The 20,528-nt window shown below is 33.6% G+C and overlaps 2 protein-coding genes across 3 annotated transcripts in view; both read left to right on the plus strand.

Annotated features, from left to right (window-relative positions):
- The first annotated feature begins 1,222 nt into the window (after positions 1 to 1,222).
- LOC110452418 (kinectin-like) lies at positions 1,223 to 17,482 on the plus strand. 2 transcript variants are annotated; one of them, XM_021500925.1, is made up of 19 exons: positions 1,223 to 1,328; positions 2,169 to 2,334; positions 3,032 to 3,151; positions 3,831 to 3,988; positions 5,493 to 5,534; positions 5,814 to 5,852; positions 6,421 to 6,606; positions 6,848 to 7,114; positions 7,340 to 7,537; positions 7,896 to 8,000; positions 8,978 to 9,010; positions 9,337 to 9,429; positions 9,809 to 9,904; positions 11,688 to 11,783; positions 12,705 to 12,821; positions 14,419 to 14,635; positions 14,988 to 15,068; positions 15,183 to 15,272; positions 15,429 to 17,482. In XM_021500925.1, exons 2-19 carry the CDS (start codon positions 2,209 to 2,211, stop codon positions 15,720 to 15,722), a joined length of 2,358 nt encoding a protein of 785 aa, XP_021356600.1. In that variant the 5' UTR covers positions 1,223 to 1,328; positions 2,169 to 2,208; the 3' UTR covers positions 15,723 to 17,482. The 2 variants fall into 2 exon arrangements, with proteins under 2 accessions (XP_021356600.1, XP_021356601.1); XM_021500926.1 differs by lacking the exon at positions 8,978 to 9,010.
- Positions 17,483 to 19,561: 2,079 nt separating this feature from the next.
- The window catches only part of LOC110452420, an 18,447-nt gene continuing 17,480 nt past the window's right edge, over positions 19,562 to 20,528 (plus strand). The window contains exon 1 of the mRNA XM_021500927.1: positions 19,562 to 19,638. Coding sequence (XP_021356602.1) covers positions 19,631 to 19,638 — 8 coding nt within the window. The 5' untranslated portion in view covers positions 19,562 to 19,630. The remainder of the gene's footprint in view (positions 19,639 to 20,528) is intronic.

The raw sequence follows: 20,528 nt of genomic DNA on the forward strand, positions 1-20,528 counted from the left end.
TTTATGTCCTATTTACAGATATGGTCATTTAAGGACGTGCCAGGTTTTGGTGGTGGAGGAAAGCCGGAGCTCCCGGAGAAAAAACACCGACCTACGGCCAGTAACTGTTATACTTACCCAACCTGCACCTATCCAATATATTCGCGATATGAAGACAATCGAGGGAGAGACCATGCTTCAGATAACAAACTAGTATTCCATGGTTTACAAAAAAAAGCTGTTTATTGTTATTAAGAACGATACTGTGTTTTGAGATGGAGAAAAATCCATTAACTGTTCGTTTGGTTATTCCATCTACGCACAGAATCAACGATTTTTTGGCTCTTTGGTCTTAACTTACTTTTTTCTGCAAAAATAAAACCGAAAAATACAAAAATATAGTGTTTTGCATACGATCTGTATACAAGTGTGTCAACATAAACAACAGAGAAATAAATCAATTGGAACGTTTAATTATTTACAAAATATACAGTAAATAATACAAATGAAGAGCGACCCACCAATGGATAGCGTTAACTTGTTTAGAATGTGTTTGCTTTAAATTGTAACCGGCCGAGAGTAATTTCAGGACCGGAATGAATAGGTTGTTTTTGCATTGATTACTATGCCATTTGTTCTGAAACAACGCCGGTGTTCGGAATGGACAGGGTCCGGTTTATACAGAGTTAAACTACAATGATTGTATTGGGATTATTCCAGGACAACACATCATAGCCGGTTTTGACAGGGATATGGATGAGACAGGGGCCATTTTAGACAGGTTATAATGTACATGTATAATAGTTATCGTTGGTCATCCTTCTGCTATTGATTACACAAAAGTAAGCAACACTAGTACAAATGTATTTGTAAATGCAATAAGTTAAACAAAATGTTAAAACAGTTTACACTCCCGTCAACAGGATATATATTGTCATAAAGGCATTCTCGTTGAATAACGAATTTAACATGCACAAGCTTACAAGAGGCCTGCATGTTGCAATGTAAATATAGACGTACTCAATTTTACAAACTCTTCTAACGGTATATTTACATTACAATAAAGGTATGGCATTAATACAATATGTATTTATCTACAAACATGTAATATTATCAACTGGTTAGTGCAGACATTGATTCAATTACGATCAACGATAAATATGACTGTATATGATATGTACAGCGTGCTTGCTGTAATGCATACCGTGTCAGCTGAGTCCAGCGGATATCGCAGGGTGAACACCACGTATTCTAAAAATACACGAGTTCTGAGTATTTACGTTACCTTTGGATTGAGGATGTATATTGCATTCAGAAAAACATAAGCTATAATTTAGAGGCATGGAGAGGTATGTATCTCTTTACAAAGTACAAACTGATTTAGTTAAGGTATTAAGCTATTACACAGATGCTGTATATGTATTTATTGTGAAATCGAAAGCATCGTACCAGAGCCTCAGTAGTGTATGTACGATATTCGCTGCAACGATGACACAGTCTATATATAGGATAAGCTCACCGCTGTATATGTGTATGTTAGTGTAAAATAGGTTGCGTTATGATAATGAAATGTTCAACACAGGATTGTAATAGTTATACGAAAGCATTCTTGCCATATGGATGCATTTGATGACATGTATTAAGATGATGCAGTAATACATAATTGTGCACAGTGGTGTTCAATACTACCGACATGTGGATAAGTGACGCTCATCCGGAATAAGGTATAACGCGGGCTTTTTGAACTGAAGATATATCTGTAATGTTTGTCTTCTTTGAAAAATATGTGATTTAAGCCCAACCTTCCTTGTTCTTAAATAATATGTATTTGTAAAAATATGTAATAATTCATACAATGTATTTACGGCAAATTTTACACATTAAGGGGACAACATTGATTGCACTGTATCTATTTTTTGTTAGGATGTTGTGCCTGTATGTTGTGGTTGCAGAGTTGTTTTCTTCCTTTCCTGTGCTTTTGTTTAAATTTTGATATTTTATACTCTAAATGAAATAGGATGTTTCCTGATAAGCACACACTATCAACATCGGTTGCCCTAATCAACATGCTTTATGCAACAGTATCGTGTACTGTTAAAGTGATTAAAATCGTTGCAATTTAAAGTACTGCACATGATAATGAACTTATATTATAGGAGTGTGTTTAATTCGACCGTTTTCTTTTACAGAATCACGTATAACTGAAGCTGACAAACGAAAGGTGTAGCCATGGCTTGCAGTGGTAAATCACAACAAGTTTACACTGTGAAGACCCTCAAAGAAACATTATTGACGGCAAAGTCATGGGAATCGTCAGAGGACGACTTTGTGGGCATATGTGAATGTATTGAAGGGGTAAGTTAACCACTGATATTCCAGCCATTTATGGAAAGATTGTTAATTGCATACTTCGACAATAGATTATTTTCTACAATAACATAATTACATAAACTTTATTATTTATTTTAAAACAATTATGTAACAAGTTATTCAATTTATCTTAATTACTCTTGTTGGCCAGGATGTTAGCGCGCAGGGGGTCTTTACGTGGGAGGAAACCGGAGTATCCGGAGAAAACCCAAGTGGTCGGGCAGGTGACCCCATACCTTTTCACAATAACATTTTAGTTACTTAAAGACGTTTGATTGGTTTTGAGTGTTTATTAACGTCATGAAAACAAAAATGCGTAGTATTTAAAAAACAAATAACAAAAAACAATTAAGAGAAAAGCAATGATATATCCGATCTAACTTGATACGCAAAACAGAACTAGTTCTTTCATTACGTCATGAACAATCTACAAATACACAAGTTACAGTGAAAAGCCTAGATATGAAGTATTAATAGATTATTGATATTTTGAATCAATCGATAAGAAAATAACGATTTTGTTGTAGCTTTTTTATTTTTCCTACTCTCAGTTTTTGATACAATTATTGTGACAATCAGTCTACTCCTTTTTTAATTGATCTTTCAAACCAAATGAAAAAAGAAAGATTTTTTTTTTATATCAACCACTGATAAATTTGTATGTTTACATTTCTTTTTAAAGACCTTGAAAGACGAAAAGAATTTAGATCATATCAAGCCATATTTCAAAAGGCTAGACAAAGTATGGAGGCCGGTATCAACATGTGCGGAGTACAAGCAAGCTAAGACACTTTTGTGCAATGTAAGTAAATTACTTCTTAAAATGTATTCAGTTTTAAACGCTTCTTTTTGTTGTTGTTGTAAACAAAAATGAAATGTGTTATATTGTTGTATGTATTATGCACGAATCATTTAAAAATACTCAATAACATTGTACACGGTGGTTTAGTTTTAGCCCTTTTCACGTTTTAAATCTTACGCTAAATTTTGAGTCTCTCTACATAGTTTTCCATTGCATTTATCATGATTGCGAAAATTCAGCAATGAACTAGTCTATTGAAATTCGATAATATACTTACCTTTGAGTCAGCTGAAATAATTGAGTTTACCGTACTTGCTGACGAAATCTGCTGGAATAGCGAACATATAACTGTTAAAACCAGTAGGGTGTTTCTTATGTGAACGATAGGTCTCACTCAATGTACAATCTGTAAATTATTCTGATTGATGTACCAAGTTATCTTTGGTCTACCTTTTATAAGGTCATATCTGTTTTTAATTTTGACTTATCGATAACAAACAAATACAGGTATAAACGTCTTAAAATATTCAAATTAATTACTAAGTATACATCCATCCAGCTAATCGTACCCCACTGCTCAACCCAATGCATTACACTTTCCATCTTATTCTTCACTAAGCATGATAACATGCGATTGGTGGTACCAAATATAATTGTTTCTGCTTATGATTTTTAACAGTTTAGCTACTTATCAAAGCATCGACGATTACAACTCTTAGCTCTCCAAGAAGTAGGATACAACAGCGAGCCAGGAAGCCTGTCGGAAATAACAAGTGATACGACACGACCAGAAATGCCCTCACAGCAAATGTTGGAAAGTGACCAGTCTGTATCAAAGTTAGTTTGTTCTTCTCTTTTTTGTTTAATACAGACCTTGTTACCCTTAACCTATGAAATTTGATTTGTCTGATTAAGGTTTGACAAGCTTACTATACCTCAAGAAGTTTTCTATAACATATCGCTTGTTTAAGACTTTATATGAATCGATTAACAAGGATGATAATTTTCATTGTCTATATTAATTTTGATAGCTTATCATATCGATGATGTCTATTTCAAGTCGTAAGTGTAACAAAAATATAAGCATTCTAACTATTTGACTAACGTGCACGACAATAAAAATATATTCTTAGAGATATTAAAACAGCAAACTCGTTGATATAAAAATAATCAAAACTGACGGCAACTAGCCCGTATCAAAAAAATACTAATTGACATGTTTCGTGTCAAAGATTGTAATGTATATGTATGAAAATTTACTCATTCCCCCGTCATAACAATTGCATGAAGTCACGTTAACAATGCATTGAAGTATGGACAATAATGCAATGACGTCACTTCAACAATAGTTGATTACAGAAAATAACTTTGATTTGCTTGAAATAATAAAATCCCCATTTGCCATTCATGAAATTACTACTTTTATATTTGGTGTGGGAGAAAAGTTATCATTCTCCAAGTTAGGAACAAGACAGAAAAATATCAACCCTCGGGGTAAGATTTTGAAATGTCTGACTCTGGGCTAGACATTTGATAATCTTAGTCATTAGGTAGAGAATTTTCTGTCTTAAACCTAAGGTGGGGAAAGAATATATTGTTCTTTTACCCTGGACAAGTGTATCCACACTTTAACTGGTGTGATATATCCTTGTCCCACTCTAGGGTTGATACAGGGACATTCCCTTATACATAGCAATTGTATGACGTCACATCAACAAAACAATGACGTCACGTCAACAATGCTNGAAAAAAAAAAAAAAACCCCCCCCCCCCCCCCCTTGGGGATAAAATGGGGGAATCTCAACCCAAAGAGGTGAGAGATTCTATACATTCCAACATATGTCCACTCAGTGACCTTAAATAGTATGACATCACAAACAAATGGGGTTGTATTATGACAATACAATCGAAAGCCGGTAAAGCCGGTCATTTGACTGTAACAATCTTTGCGTCGGCAAGTGACACCTACACAGGAGCATAAGTGTTATTGTACAAACATACCATGGGGGATTCGAGTTGATTTTTAAATGTGAGGTATATTTTTTTTTATGCTCCAAATATGATCTTATATTCTTTATCCATATTTTTGTTATATTTACCGAAACATCAATTAAAAGGTAGCAGCAAAAGAGTCCACCTTATGCAGTCAAACTGTATTTGTGATATGAGTAGAATACCTTCGGGTGGAGATTTTGATGAGAGAACCTCGACAAAGCCTCAGTTCTGATTCTAATTCATCACCAGTTGATAGAATATCCATTTCCGAAATAACTATTTATGATGGATTTTAATAACAACCTTACCGGTATGATGAAACAGCTTTTGATTTTTTGATAAAAAGGGTTGCCAGTATGATTGAAAAACTCACAAATGAGCTCGAAAGGTGAGTATTTTATAATAATATTATTTTCTTATCTTAGAGAGGAATGTATGTTATTTCATATGGTTATAATATTTTTCTTTAATTGTTATCTTTTTATTTGCATCTTATTTACAACATTTCTAAATATGTTTAAAATGTAAAGTCACAGTTCTAATAAAGAAAGTTCCTCTTAAAATGTTCGAAAATCTAAATAAATTGGATAATTTCATTTTTTTTTAAACTAATTATCAAGTTGACTGTCCGAAGTAACTCTTGATTCTGTGATTTTTTCTTATTCAGAGAAAAGAAAAGGACGGCTCTTCTTGAAGAAGAAAAAAGGTAGGGAATTGAGTATTGTAAAAACGTGTTTGTTTGAATAAAATTGAAACGAGTTCGGATGGAAATTCATAGATATAGGTTATTTTTTTAATTTTATTTTTGCAAACATTTCACAGTTTCATTATTGTAATAAAATCCGAATGAGTCGTTCAGATTTCTTACCTCTAAACGACTCATGTCATTTTTGAAATGAAATATCTGCTTCATTAGTTATTCGTCTTTTGAAATGTCTGATTTACGCAACAACAAAACAAATAAAAATAAATAATGCAACCTGCGGGTTATTTAACATTTTTATGGTTGTAAAGTGCACCACTGCAAAATAAAACTGCACTTCTGGAGAATACACCTAAAATTATTTGTTCAGTGGAATAATTGGAATATCACGTTGCATTTTGTATGTTTTGTGTTATTGTCATGTCTTTGTTGTCGATGTGGTAAATATTTTTCATGGATTTCAGCACCTTTTTTTGTGCTGATACATTTACTTGAGTATTTGTTATACATTGAATTGCTATCATTAATTTCACCCTTATGAAACGTACTCATGACTTTTACATTAAAACAGGGAGGTTAGGATTACGCTGCAGGCAGTACTGTATCAGAGTACAGAGATAGAAGCTTCGCTTGCATCAGCTCGAAAAGGTCAGAAGAAAAAGTCTAAACCTAAACGGGACAATGACCCAACAGCTTCAGTCAACATACTGTCGACTGACCTCAAAGAATCGTTAAAACGATGTGTAGGCAATATGGAGTGAGTATTCATGCACAAGTACTTGACATGCATAGATTAGGAGCTTAACATGCAATGCGGTCCCGTTTATGCAACAAGATGATTTTTTTTTTGATTTCTGCATGCACATTAATGGCAATATTTAAACAGCTTATTTATATTTTATATAGGTCTTGCCTGACAAACCTTTCTTTAATAAAATCTCTTTATTAATTTGAGTTATTAAATACAATAAAATAAAGTGTGTATAATTTTAAAACAGAATGCTTAAGGAAAAGAACATTGCAAGAGAAACAGAGGCGACTTGTCATGCCAAAGAACTTCGAGACAAAGTGTTATCGGTTTCCAAAATGATTGACACGTTCAATACTCCTTGGAACGAAGAAACATGTCTATCAAAAAAGAAGAAGAGGAAGAAGGGAAAGGCCAAGGGACCAGTACCACAGTCTGAAGAGCATCAGGCCTCCACTGAAATGACATCATCCGAAGTTATCAAGAGCACAAGCCAGACTTTGGGAGGTATTTTCCCGTAAGTCACCTCAAATGGATACAAAAAAATAAGATAGAAACTAAAGTCTTAAATGGGAAGAAAATAGCTTAGTTTAAATCTGATTTGCAAATATGAATGCCAGAAAATTACACGCAGTATTGTTAAAGCGAGTATTTTGAACCAGCTATAATCTTAACTGTCTTTTTCTGAAAAAATAACGCAGTGTTAATGATATATTTCAACACATTCTGTTACATCGAATAGGAAACTTCAAGAGATGATGGAGTGTTTAAAGTCAATACATGACATGGAGTCATGGGTTTCAGCAGCAGATAAAGCTGTCAAGTCGGTAAATGAAATCCAATTACAGCCTGTGTCAACTGCTACAAAGCAGGACTCCCTGCTGGGCATCACCGACAAAGTCCGAAAACACATGGAAGGGATCTGTAAGGATTACTTAGAGTAGGTATTTTTCATATAATCGCGTATATACAATGTATATATATATATTTGTTTTTATTAAGTACAAATTGGTCGATATACCTATATGAACATATCGTAATTTGTGATGATATTATTGTGCTTATATAATTACATTTGTAGTTGTGACATAAGTGAATATAATCAGTGTCTTAAATCTATCTTAGTTATTCGTACAAAGGTTTCATTTCAGCAAAGATTACAAGTATATATACACTAACGGTGAAGAAGAGTATTTTTTCATTTAATTGAAAACCTATAAACATATATTAAGATTTTTGTAGTTGAATAATTTAGCTGAGAGGTCTGTAAGATAAAGTTCATATTTCCTTTACATCAGGCAACGAAAGGAGGCTTCTGACTTGAAAGACTATGTTAAGCGACTGAAGCATGAAAATGAGGAGTTCGTCGCCAAATACCAACAAATAGAGCAAAAACATCAGAAGTACGTATTATTTTCAAGCTTAAATATTGTCTGTTTTAAGACTATACGACCAATGAATATGTGTTTTACATATACATTTGAACATATAGTATTGTGTGGGTAAAGGTTGAGACATCTGTATAAATATTATATATAGAATATGTGTTCTTTATTCATAAACTATTGTGAATGTATTATAAATTTACATTCATTTGAAACTAGAGGTATTTTTGAAACATATTGAGATTAAGTTTCAAAATATGCCATGAATTGACTAAATCGCATTATCAATATACTTCATCATTCTTGAGATTTGTTTTGTGAAACAGATTCCGAATTACAAATTTTGTGATCCATATTCGAAATCCTTCCATGTACGCTCTTTACATGAACATACATCGAATGTGATTTGCATCTATGGTAATCGGACGTAATTCCTTGTTTTCCAATTTTCCAACATCTGAGACAGTATTGAAACAAATCTAACAGAGACTGTTTTGACAAGGGGTTATATAGTTCACTAGAAAAATGCGAAACTTTTCACGTCAACTTAAAAGTCAGGAGTAAATACACATGCAAATGAAAGAATCGCCGGCATTCGGTGTTATCAACGGATCAAAAGGTAATTAGTTCCAGTCACAGGAGAAACAAACTGTCTCTCTGCACACGACACTACCTTAACGAAACAAGTCACCAGCATGATACAGTATACAAAGAGTAAGGTTTTCAATTTTTTAACACACATCACGACGTTTTTATATTAAAACCAAATCTGGATTCAACGACAAAACCTTTAATAAAAGTCACTTTGTTTCAGGTTATATATTAAAACCGCACACTTTACACCCTTTATAACACGGAATTTCGAACATAAAGATTATCGTTATGTTTAAAACGTACATCGCCAAATTTTCTTGTTTGTTTTGTAAAGATTTGCTCGCTATTGGTGTAAAAATTGGAATAGTTCTCCTTAAAGTATACATTGCATTTTGTTTCAGCTTCACAAAAAAAGAAAACAGATCTGTAGTAAAGTAAATATTTTAATTATAATGTTATATATTATCATGTGTTCCTGATGTCGATTCTACTGTAGAAATTCGCTCAGTAAATTAAAGCTGTGCGTACTTTTGCTTAAGTAATTTTAAGATCGGATGATATCTCTTTGAACAATTCTGGACCTTTTCGGCCCCTTGCATCACCTATGAATCGATGCATTGTAATTTATTTTGGCGCACTGTTTCTATTACCAAATTTTAAAGGTGCCATCATATGTGTGTGTGTGTTACGTTAATCTTTAAAATCCTCAGTTGTAATTACATACTATGATTCATTCGGCCGGTCGTTCCTTTTCCCCCAGACATGAGCAAGGAATGGAGGTACTTTCACAACTGAAACAACAAATGGAAGATGAGAAAACGACAATTCAGGAGAAAAATGAACTACAACAAAAGTACGTGGCATTTAAGTATTTTCGATCTATAAACCATTTTATTAAAATACGAACACTTTTTGTATATATATAATATTGTTATATTATATATTTATATATATATTCTTTAAAAAATGTAGCACATAACTCCTATTATGATTGTGTATTTATTATTGGTATATTATATATACTTATATTCTATAAAAAATATAGCCCATAACTCCTGTTAGAGTAATTTCAATACACAATATCAAACATACGCCCCTCATCTGTAAAGTTATTCTTCAAAGTCCGAATCAAATCACAGGGAAGTCAATAACACGTTATTGCAATCATATATAATATCCATTGCGACCCAATTTACTAAAACAGTTATGAAGTTATGATATTCTGTTCAAAGTTACACAAAAGAAATTCACCAATTGAAACACGACATCGCAGTCAGGGAGGAAACAATACTACAGTTGCGGCAGGAGAATGCGACACTTTCTGAAAGGTACTTACACATGCTAAATTGTAAAGGATAGCAATTAATTTCAGTTATGAATGGATATAAATTTCATAAATATTTTTTGTGTTTGTATTGTTTTATCATTATAGAGTAACGTATCTCAATAAGGGTACATGTTGTCTTTACTGATTTCTTTCAGTTAACGCATCTAATTACAAAATCATTCTGACGGCAAACATGCATTTATGTTAAATGTAACAAACAATTTGCTCTCTTTTTTATCTGTAAGAAAGCATTCAAAACGTTTCAAATACAAATAGAAATATTTCGTGCATGCATTATTTGTTACTCATACGCTAGCTATTTTGTCTTTTTGGTTCTGTTAATCTTAAGAACATTTTTAATGATACGATAAAGGCAGAATACTTTTGTTGTTTAAACTATATGATTTCAACATTAAAAGGCTTAACACCAGAACACATACTTGACAATGAGAATGCGAATCTTTAAAATGTATTTCTATATTTATGTCAATAACCAAAATGACGGCACAGAGATTTGAAAGCACGCATTGCCGATTTCACATCGCTCTTGAATTCCTAAATTGCAAATATAAACAATTGTTTATAGGGATAAGCGTTCCTTTCTTTCACAATGCATGAACAAGGAATAGAAACTTTTTATTCAACACTATGAAACAAGTTATTTCTATTATATTTATCACTCTTGGAAAGCAGATATTGTCGTAACTGAACGACAAAAAGGAAAATACCATAGCAAACACTTAAGGTTTTCGATCCACTCAAACAAGTAAGATAGTAGTGACTAGCAGAGACTGTCTAAAGTATGTTGATTTAGAAAGCATATATATATATATAATAATATATATTGCATTTCTCCTACCATCAACAAAATGATAATCACATGTAAATTGATATTTCTAAGACCGAAAATATCACAGACATATTCTTAACATTGCGACATATTTCCCGCATAACTATGCAATATCAATTTTATACTATGCAAATCAGTTTAAGAAAGAAAGGGCATTTGTCGGTGCCAGAACATCAGTAAAACTAAGTTATATTTATCTTGTTCAAAATTATACAAACGAAATTTGCCAGTTGTCCGGTTAAGCAACATTTATATATTATATATACAATAATCATTAAAAGACAGGATACGAGACGTTAAAATATATTTGGATATGAATGATCGTAACCAGGATAATGGCACTTCAAAATATAATATCATACACACGTAATATTGCATCACACATGTCCAAAAGACTTATAATTATGGTAAAACGACTGCACATATAGACAATAATTCATACGGAAAGGTGTTTATTTCTATCTCCAGCCATGAACAGGGAATGGATAATTCATCGCGGCTAAATCAAAAACTGGAAGATGTTGCAGCAGTTGTTCAGGAGAAGGAGAATGATATTTAAGCTTTTCAGTCTTCACATTTTTACAATCATTACAGACAGTCTATGTAATTTGATAAATACAAAGTGTATACACCGTAATTCTGGCTACTATTATTTTGCTATGTATTGTTTAACAAAAGCCTAAAATCTGTAAAATTATTAAGACCGAAATATCATAATTAGCATTACAGTATCCAACAATGTAGACATTTGTAAATTCTCAATAAGATTATGCTAATCTAAATTTTCCAACAAAAAAAGGAAGAACGAAAAAAATAAAAAGGAACGAAAAAGGAAGGGGAAATAGAGAGAGAGAAAAAAGAAAACATTCGTAAAAGATTTGCCAATGCCGTAACATCATTAAGACTAAGTTATATATGTATGCCCTGTTCGCAGTTACACAACAGAAATCTGCCAGTTGGAAAATGACGTTGCACACAGGGAGGAAGCAATACAGCACGTGAGGCAAGAGAATGAGACACTTCAGGAAAGGTACACACACATACGTAATCCGTTAGGATAGCAATGAATGTCAACGTATGTATGGAGGCAAATTTGAAATATTTTTGAAGTTTCATCTCAAGCCTTTCTCAAGAAGGTTCTGTTTTGTAATATGGACATCCATCAGTGAAAGCTTATTACTACAAACATGCATAATTCTGTCCCACTGCACTGTAGTTTTTCATGGATGGAGTTATCTCCCCTCAATTTCGTTTAGGATTTCATTATGCCACAGTTTGACCAGGAAACCTCCGTTGACTAGATACATGTAGCTCAGTGGGTAAGGGCGATAGTAAAACAATCTTAAATCAAGGATTGTAATCCCGGTCTATCTGCTGACTGTATTACACTCAGATCACTTTTGTTGTTTATATTTCGTCTACTTCAACCTTAGTATTTAAGTCCAACAGGTTATGGGTTTTGTTTTCAGAAATAATTTCTCAACCCTATAGTAATACCGCAAAACAAGGTTCGTAACACCTAGTTACAGACTCTGACAGTGGTACGTGGATCATGACACATGTTTATTATACTTTATAAGTGATTTTTGATATCAGATTTATATCATGTTGTGCGATTAACACTTACTATCAAATGTGTCCTCTAGATGTTGTTGATATCAATATGCATAGCTAATGATCTATACGATAACTATTTTCTGGTACAGATGTGTTGTTTTTATGATTTTGTTTGTTAAAAGTAAGAGTAAACAACTGATGTTTGTATTTTGTCGTGTATTGGGCAAATGTACGTTAAACATATAAGAATGAAGAACAGGACACAAGACTTAACGATGAGGTTGCGCAACCTTGTATACTTCATTTTAATATGGATGTTCAAAGCTTCACAATATTAACTCTATCGAATTAGATAAGTAATATTTAAACAGTAAAATCAAACTTTGTTTGACAGATACGAGACAGATATGTTATCAAAGAATACGGATCTCGGAGAGTTGAGGGGAATTATATCAGTCAAAGATGAGGAAATCAAACAGTTAAAAAACCGAAAAGACGAGCTGCTTACCAGGTATAAAGATGAGCTTTATTATATCGTGTATTTACATATCGATTTCTTTATTTTGATTTTTAGATCGATACACCTTTATTAATTATGTTTCCTAGCTTGGCAAGCCAAGTATTGCTTCTTGGCAATTCGTTTATATGCATTTTTGTGAAATTAAAACAATATATCATTAGTATCCCCTAGTTGTTAAAATATGACTGAAATATATGTATTACACTATTTAACATTATAGCAATAATCATCAAAAAATAGTTCATTCAAATGTTTCAGCATTAACAGAACACTGATACAAGTCGTGTTTATTTGATGATTATGATTATACTAACACAATACATCAACATTATAAAATGACACAACCACCAAAACGTGCCAGGTAAAGTTTTTTATTGTGTCCCTTCTGTTTCAGCAGTAGTTTTAAAACATATATTTCTAATGCTTCTTGCCCTTAGCATCAACGAGTCCACAGGTATTTGTTTCTGTCAATAAAAAAAGTCACCAGAAAAAAACACCTTATTCATAAAATATTCAAAAGGTACTTAACACGAAAAATTAAATTTTTGGTATATTTCATGAGTAGGGTGTTATTTTGTTTGCTCCTGACTATTTTTATTGACAGAAACAAATGCCTGTGGCTGAGTGCTTGAGAGAGGAAACAGCTGTATGATGCTGTGTTATTTATTTTAGTCATACTATATCTATAACCAAATTTTAAAGGTGCAATCACATATGTGTGTAGGAGGGTGGGTGTGAGTGTGTGTGTGTGTGTGTGTATGTGTGTGTGTGTGTGTGTGTGTGTGTGTATAGGTGTGTGTGTGTGTGTGTGTGTGTGTGTAGGTGTGTGTGTGTGTAGGTGTGTGTGTAGGTGTGTGTGTGTGTGTAGGTGTGTGTGCGTGGGTGTGGGTGTGGGTGGGTGTAGGTGTGTGTGTGTGTGTGTGTAGGTGTGTGTGTGTGTGTGTGTGGGTGTGTGGGTGTGTGTGTGTATGTGCGGGTGAGTGTGTGGGTGTATGTGTGTGGATTTGTGTGGATGTGTGGGTGTGGGTGTGGGTGTGTGGGAGTGTGGGTGTGAGTGGGTGTAGGTGGGTGGGTGTGAGTGGGTGTATGTATGTGGGTGTGTGAGTGTGTGTGTGTGGGTGGGTGTGTGGGTGGGTGGGTGTGTGNTGTGGGGGTGGGGGGTGGGGGTGGGAGTGTGTGTGTGTGTGTGTTTGTGTGAGTGTGTGTATGTGTGTGTGTGTGTGTGTGTGTGGGAGTGTGTTTGTGAGTGTGTGTAGGTGTTTGTGTGTGAGTGTGTGTAGGTGTGTGGGTGTGGTGGGTGTCACGTTTATCTTTTACATTGTGACCACGTATGATTAAAAGTATAATGATCGTATGGATTGTCTAACGAAAGTAATTAATATTGAAATTATCTTTTATACTTCCTGCACATAGCATTTCGACATGGATTTCCATTCTTTTGTTATTCAGTTCAAATGAGGCCAAGGTAAACAAAATTGCTATTTTGGTATACTACTTTTGTGACTATCTGTATCAATTTAAGTTTTTAAATGGGTGCTTCCTCACTGCTTGAGTAATAACTCTACAGCAATACAATATTTTATTTCAGGCTCAGCAAACAAGCTGAGATGAGACTAACGGATGGCAATCATGGAATCACTGATTTGAGTGACCCAAACCGACCAACATCTCTGGCGGAAAAATTCAGCGAACTGTACGACAACGAATGGACAGAAGCATTTGAGGAAATGTTGGAAAATAAACGGACGGCAACGCCAGTTATGACAGAACAGAGCGCTATACGTTTTCTGTTGGAAATTCTTAGCGTAAGTTGTACTAACCAAATATGGATAAAGAAGTTAATTAAATCAATATTATGTCATCATTAACTGATAAAATTACTTAGTCGACTTGATTATTCTGCATTGTAATTCCAATGTTAAATGTTCTACCCTACTTTGCACGTAAAGTAGATGTGGATTGGACAAAGATTTGCATAGCGGGCTTCACTGATAAAGCAAAAGATGCTTACTCTTCTTCTTGCGGAACACAAGGGTTTGATTTTAAGTAATATATGTTTATACATGTATTGAGAAAAAGTGTGAGATCAGTGTTACATCATATTATGCACACCTTATATATTGCATCTGAATTTATTTGGTTTCAATTTGTCGATAGGTTACAAACGACTACTGCAAAGGACATGCTGACACTCATTGGAAAGATATCCTGGATGCAGTGTGTCAGCAATCAACAGATGTACGTATCAGTTCGATAAATATTTCAACAGTCTATCAAGACAATATTTACACTAACATTTTGTTTCTACCAATTTTTGAAAGTCTTTTTCATCAGATATGTTGCTTTTTTCAGCAATTACCACAGATTCCACCAATTTACGCCAAAGATTTAAGAAATGTGAGAAAACTGACGGGTAACATCTCAGCAGAAGGCGTCATCAAGGTACAAATTTCATAATCATTATTTCCTACATGAGTAATTGGTCAAACAGTTTTACTTCTCCAAATCCCATGAATATATATCAAATGCGCGATGAAACGATGATTTGTGCTTTCAACGAAATAAACCAGTAACGTATATGTACTCTTATATGTACAGAGGTTCTTCGATTCTGAAATCATCCATCTAAAACTACAGCCAGGCGAGATAGGTGCTAATCTGGAAATATACATCCGAAAGTGCGTGGAGCTATGCTGGTTGATGTCCATCCAGAGCCCGCCGATCTTTCTCTTCAAAGAGATACACCTACACGACCGCTTTGACGAGGACTACTTCAAGTTCTACACACGTGCGGGAACGGTTGTAGATTTCTTAGTCTGGCCGGCTTTGCTTTGCCGTGAGAACGGGGAGCTACTTCGTAAGGGTGTTTGCCAAGGACTCAAAAAGAAATAAAAGTATATGTTAAATGTTCATCCTAAGTAATAACTTGAAAGTCACCAGTACGAAAAATAAATCTATGAAGATACAATAGCAAAACTTTGCAAATGTAAACATCAATGATGTGTCTGGAATATATTTTCTTCTTCATTTTAAGATGAAACTTTATTTATTTTGTATATACATTATGATTAAGAAAATGAATTCAGACGTGCCTTGATTCTATTACGTCTCATTTAAGCATAAGATATATCTCAACTCGATGAAAATTAGGACATAGTCTTGATTAACGGCATTTTATTGTACTTTTGATTGATATGGTCAAAAATGTACTCATACGTTCATATTTTCCTAGAAACATTCAAGATGGATGGAAAAATGAAACATTAAACTAGGTATTCTCCATGACACACTGCATTTCGAGCAAAAGTCTCCATTCATAACAGAGTATGCAGGCAGGTATCTGTGCTGAAGAAACATGGCTACAATGTATATATTTTTTTTATTACTGTTTGCATAGTTTATATTCAGCAGTGATTGTTTTTTCATCCATGAAGTTTATTTTCAAATAATCGATATTGTTTACTCATTCAAGCTGTATTGAATAACGTGTGATGACAGTATGGTCACTTTAAACGTTTGAACGGTTTAGAAACGTGAAAATCGAAGTAAATAAAGTTATTGTAATTGATTAAGGTATATTCTCATTTGTATTATACATAATTTCAGCGACGGCTGCGCGGATATGTTGATATTAGTTAGATTAACTGTATTAGCCAACCATACTACAATATATTAGGCAAAACATCATAAACTATCATCGTGTCAAGCGCGTGCGCTAGCATTTAAAACCTTAACTTGTTTCCGAGATGACGACTAGTAAAATTTGGAAAAACGAAATGGTAACTAATATAACAGAAGTGTTATTTGGGATTCGGTATACAGGCTAAGTCTTTTTTACGTCAAATTCAGGTCAATTTAAAATGAGATTTTTCAGATCTAATTGACATCAAGAAATTTTGTGTGTGTATGTATGCATGCAAGTATTAGATATTTTATATATATGCAAGTTTTCATTTACATCATATACATCTTATTCTAAATGTTTTCCCTCAGGAATGAAGTGGGTAAAACTCACCTGAACCATGACATTTATTGGTGAAACAAAATTGAGAATATTTCCTGTTAGAACTTGTAGAGATGGTTTATCTATTCGAGTATTGTTGAGAAATTAATTTCTTTTCATTCTTTCAAGCTAAAGTAATAGAATGAAATTTTATTATTCATTTTTTAACGGGAGTTTAAATAAAATTATTTTTTATATAATCTTGTCAAAAATTTCTTCGTGATCCTCCGTGTTAAAAATGTATGTTGTCAAGAGCCTAAGTTTTTCTTGACATTATAAGACAATGAAAAAGAATTCCTTAATGGTACAACCATACGTTTTAGTGACGGCTATCGTGGATGTTTAAACCAATTAAGCATGCGCAAACGTGTTATCTTTATTATTTCATTATATATGTTATGATACTTAGATTGGTTGCTTATTAACATTAACATTAACATCTAGACAGAATGTTGTTGTAAACCGTGTTACAGACATTTATAACTGTATATAGTAGTTTCACAGGAATCATTCATTACAAATATCATCTCTTTTTTAGATTTATTTAGCTAATTCTAGAGGGTTTTTGAGAGTAGTTAGTGAGAGGGTTTATATGACCATTGTGTAAATTGTGTAGACGACAGTATGAATAAAACATATATCTGCAGTAGCATCTCTTGAATTGGTTATCATTTAATATGATCACTGTCCCAGGAGGTGAGCTTGGTTATAAGTCAGTGTGAATTAAATGCTCAAGAAAATCTCAAATCCGCATTCATTTATGAGTTGGTCTAAGGGCAGACAACTCTTCAGGATCTTAGTCCTATCGAAGAGAAGTGTTACTGTAGTAACTAATAGCATACATATATTACTACACTGTCAGTTATGTATTGATATTGGAGCTGATAGCGATAGAGGACGAAGCATCCGAGAAAAAAGACCAATTTTCTTTGATAATTACAGATGACTATTTGATAGATCATTAACGAAGTTAGTTACTTGGTACCAATTTTGATGTTATTAAAACTAATATGTAACTGTCAGCTAGGTTACCATAGTTAGTGGTTTAGACCCAGTTGTTTATATTTACACACCATAACATGGAACACATTTGAATCAACACAAAGTCACACACATTATAAAAATATAAGTTGCGACTATGCATAGTAAGCTATATTTGATAGAAGTAAATGTTGTCAAATAAGTAAGTAGTCATCAATATCAAATATTTACTGAAATATATTACAAAAAGTTTAATTGTTCAGTTTAAGAAATAATTTTGAAACGCAAATAACGGCTTTGATTGTAAATCACAATTACATTCTGAACCAGCAGAAGTTGTGATGCAGAAAAACAAAAGAGGTATTACGTGAGAAATAGCCAATGACATTTGTTTTCGATACATCATATATATTGAACAATAACACAGTGAGTTTAACAGTAGTTATTTCGCCTCTTTACAGGTATATCAGAGGGTCCTCCCCTCTAAAGACAAGTACGAAGGATCTACTCAGAAATTGTTTCATATATAAAATATTTATTCACCATCACAAAGACATCGACCGTTTGGTGATTTTATAGCATAACTTGCATTACAATAACAGTCATATATATCCAATTGAAATAAATACATTTTCAATTATTTCGCAGTGTTCTACTTTTATACAAGATGTGATTGCCTGTTAATGCATGTGTTTAATACCCTTCGTAAAATGTATACTTATCTAACTGTACTCTTTGTAACAACTGATTGGTACGGATACTGGACGGACATCACAAGGAGAATTGGATAAACAATATTGAAATATTGAGAAAACAAACCCTGCACAACATTAAGTCACCTCAATGATGTATTGGAATATGTAACCTTAAACGTCCTTCAATTAAATTGATAAGTTTGATATAGTTGTATATATGATAGACTGCCACAGTTTCTTTTTTAACTGGCATTATAAAGGGTTTGGAGATATGATGAAGGAGCTTTATAAAGAATTATAAGAGACAACAAAACTTTGTGTTGTTTCAAAGGAAAATATAAAGACACATATCCATGTCATCTAAAAGCAATATTTAGAAAGACATTATTTTTGAGGGTAATTGAAACTTTAACCAGTGGGCGTGTAAACGGCCCATTGGTCATGACTATATATCGGTAAAGAAAATCAGTGACCGCATGTGCTCTTTCGAACAAAGCTTGATACAAGACGATACAAGAAACGAGACTCTACGTGATTGTGCACTGAACTGTGTGATCCAGGAAGGGTTAGAGGTCAGAGGTACTCCCTCGCGATTTGCCGAGAGAAATGAGAATCATATTACAGAGATTATCGATTCTGAACATATGTTGCATCGACAAAAATTAAATTCAAATAAAGGGCATCACACATTACAAAACCACTTTACATTTTCCTTCATCAAGCAATCAGGGAAAATGCTGAGTTATCTAACGAAATAAAGCAGTACCCTTGTAGTGTTACGGGATTTAAATTGTGAGTTATCGATAAGCTGAGTCTGTAATGATAAGCGAATGGTGAATTGTTTATATGAACAAAGAAAACAACTACATGTCTACCACTTAATTGGTTTTATAATTATTTTTAAAATCCCCATGCCATTGACGCCAGTGTTAGGTTATCGCATATAGCATCACATTTACTCGTGCATAGCAAAGCATATATTACAAATGTGTGGCAGCACAGGTAAACCAAACAGTCTATATTTAGATACCCGACATTGAATCGATTTATTCATTTTGAAAAGGCAACACATGTACACAGTTATCCCAAGTGCTAAGAGGAAGTAAATCATACCAGTCAGCATGGCGAGGTAAGTTTTGTTTTATAACGAGTCGTACCTAGTCCTGTCGATAACAAGAAATGCATGACCAATGTGTTTCCTTTAAACGACGGTATAAGCGAAAGGTTCTTATCAAGACGTTGGGACACATACCATTTCTTTATAAAGTACGTCAATTTATTCAGACAACTAACAAAATCAAAACATTTGATCGATTCAAGCGGATGAAACACATCACTGTTTGGGCAGGCACAACTTTGTAGTAAATGCATTGAGAAGGCGCAATATCATACGACGAAAAATAAGACTAGCTCTTTCTATATTTCCTCTTATGATATTTATCTTATCTACATTTGCATGTTATATATTCACCTACTTTTTATCAGACTGTCCAATTTAGAAGGCCAGCATTAGCCGTAATGTAATAGGTATGGTCCTCATAAACTCTGGTCATTGCGTTAATACGTTATTACATGTCCCCCGTGTGTATATATACCACATTTCTTTGTTGTCCGTACCCGATGTTTTAGTATCGTAAAGAGCGGCATAGTTTTGTTCGTACTCTAAAATATCACCCATTGTTGTTGTCCGATAGAAAATAGGGGTCGTCATTACACAACCATCTGCGTCATTATATGATCGTTTAACGTTCTCGCTGTGTCAGTAGATGTTCGTATAACATACTAATTGTGTTAGAACTGTGTCAGTAGATGCTCGTATAACATACTAATTGTGTTAGAACTGTGTCAGTAGATGCTCGTATAACATANTAACGTTATCACTGTGTCAGTACATGGTTGTGTAACGTTATCACTGTGTCAGTACATGGTTGTGTAACGTTATCACTGTGTCAGTACATGGTTGTATAACATTATCACTGTGTCAGTACATGGTGGTGTAATGTGATTTGTGTGTCAGTA

The sequence above is a fragment of the Mizuhopecten yessoensis genome, unplaced genomic scaffold (genome assembly GCF_002113885.1).
Source record: "Mizuhopecten yessoensis strain PY_sf001 unplaced genomic scaffold, ASM211388v2 scaffold6683, whole genome shotgun sequence".
NCBI classification, from domain to species: Eukaryota; Metazoa; Mollusca; class Bivalvia; order Pectinida; family Pectinidae; genus Mizuhopecten; species Mizuhopecten yessoensis.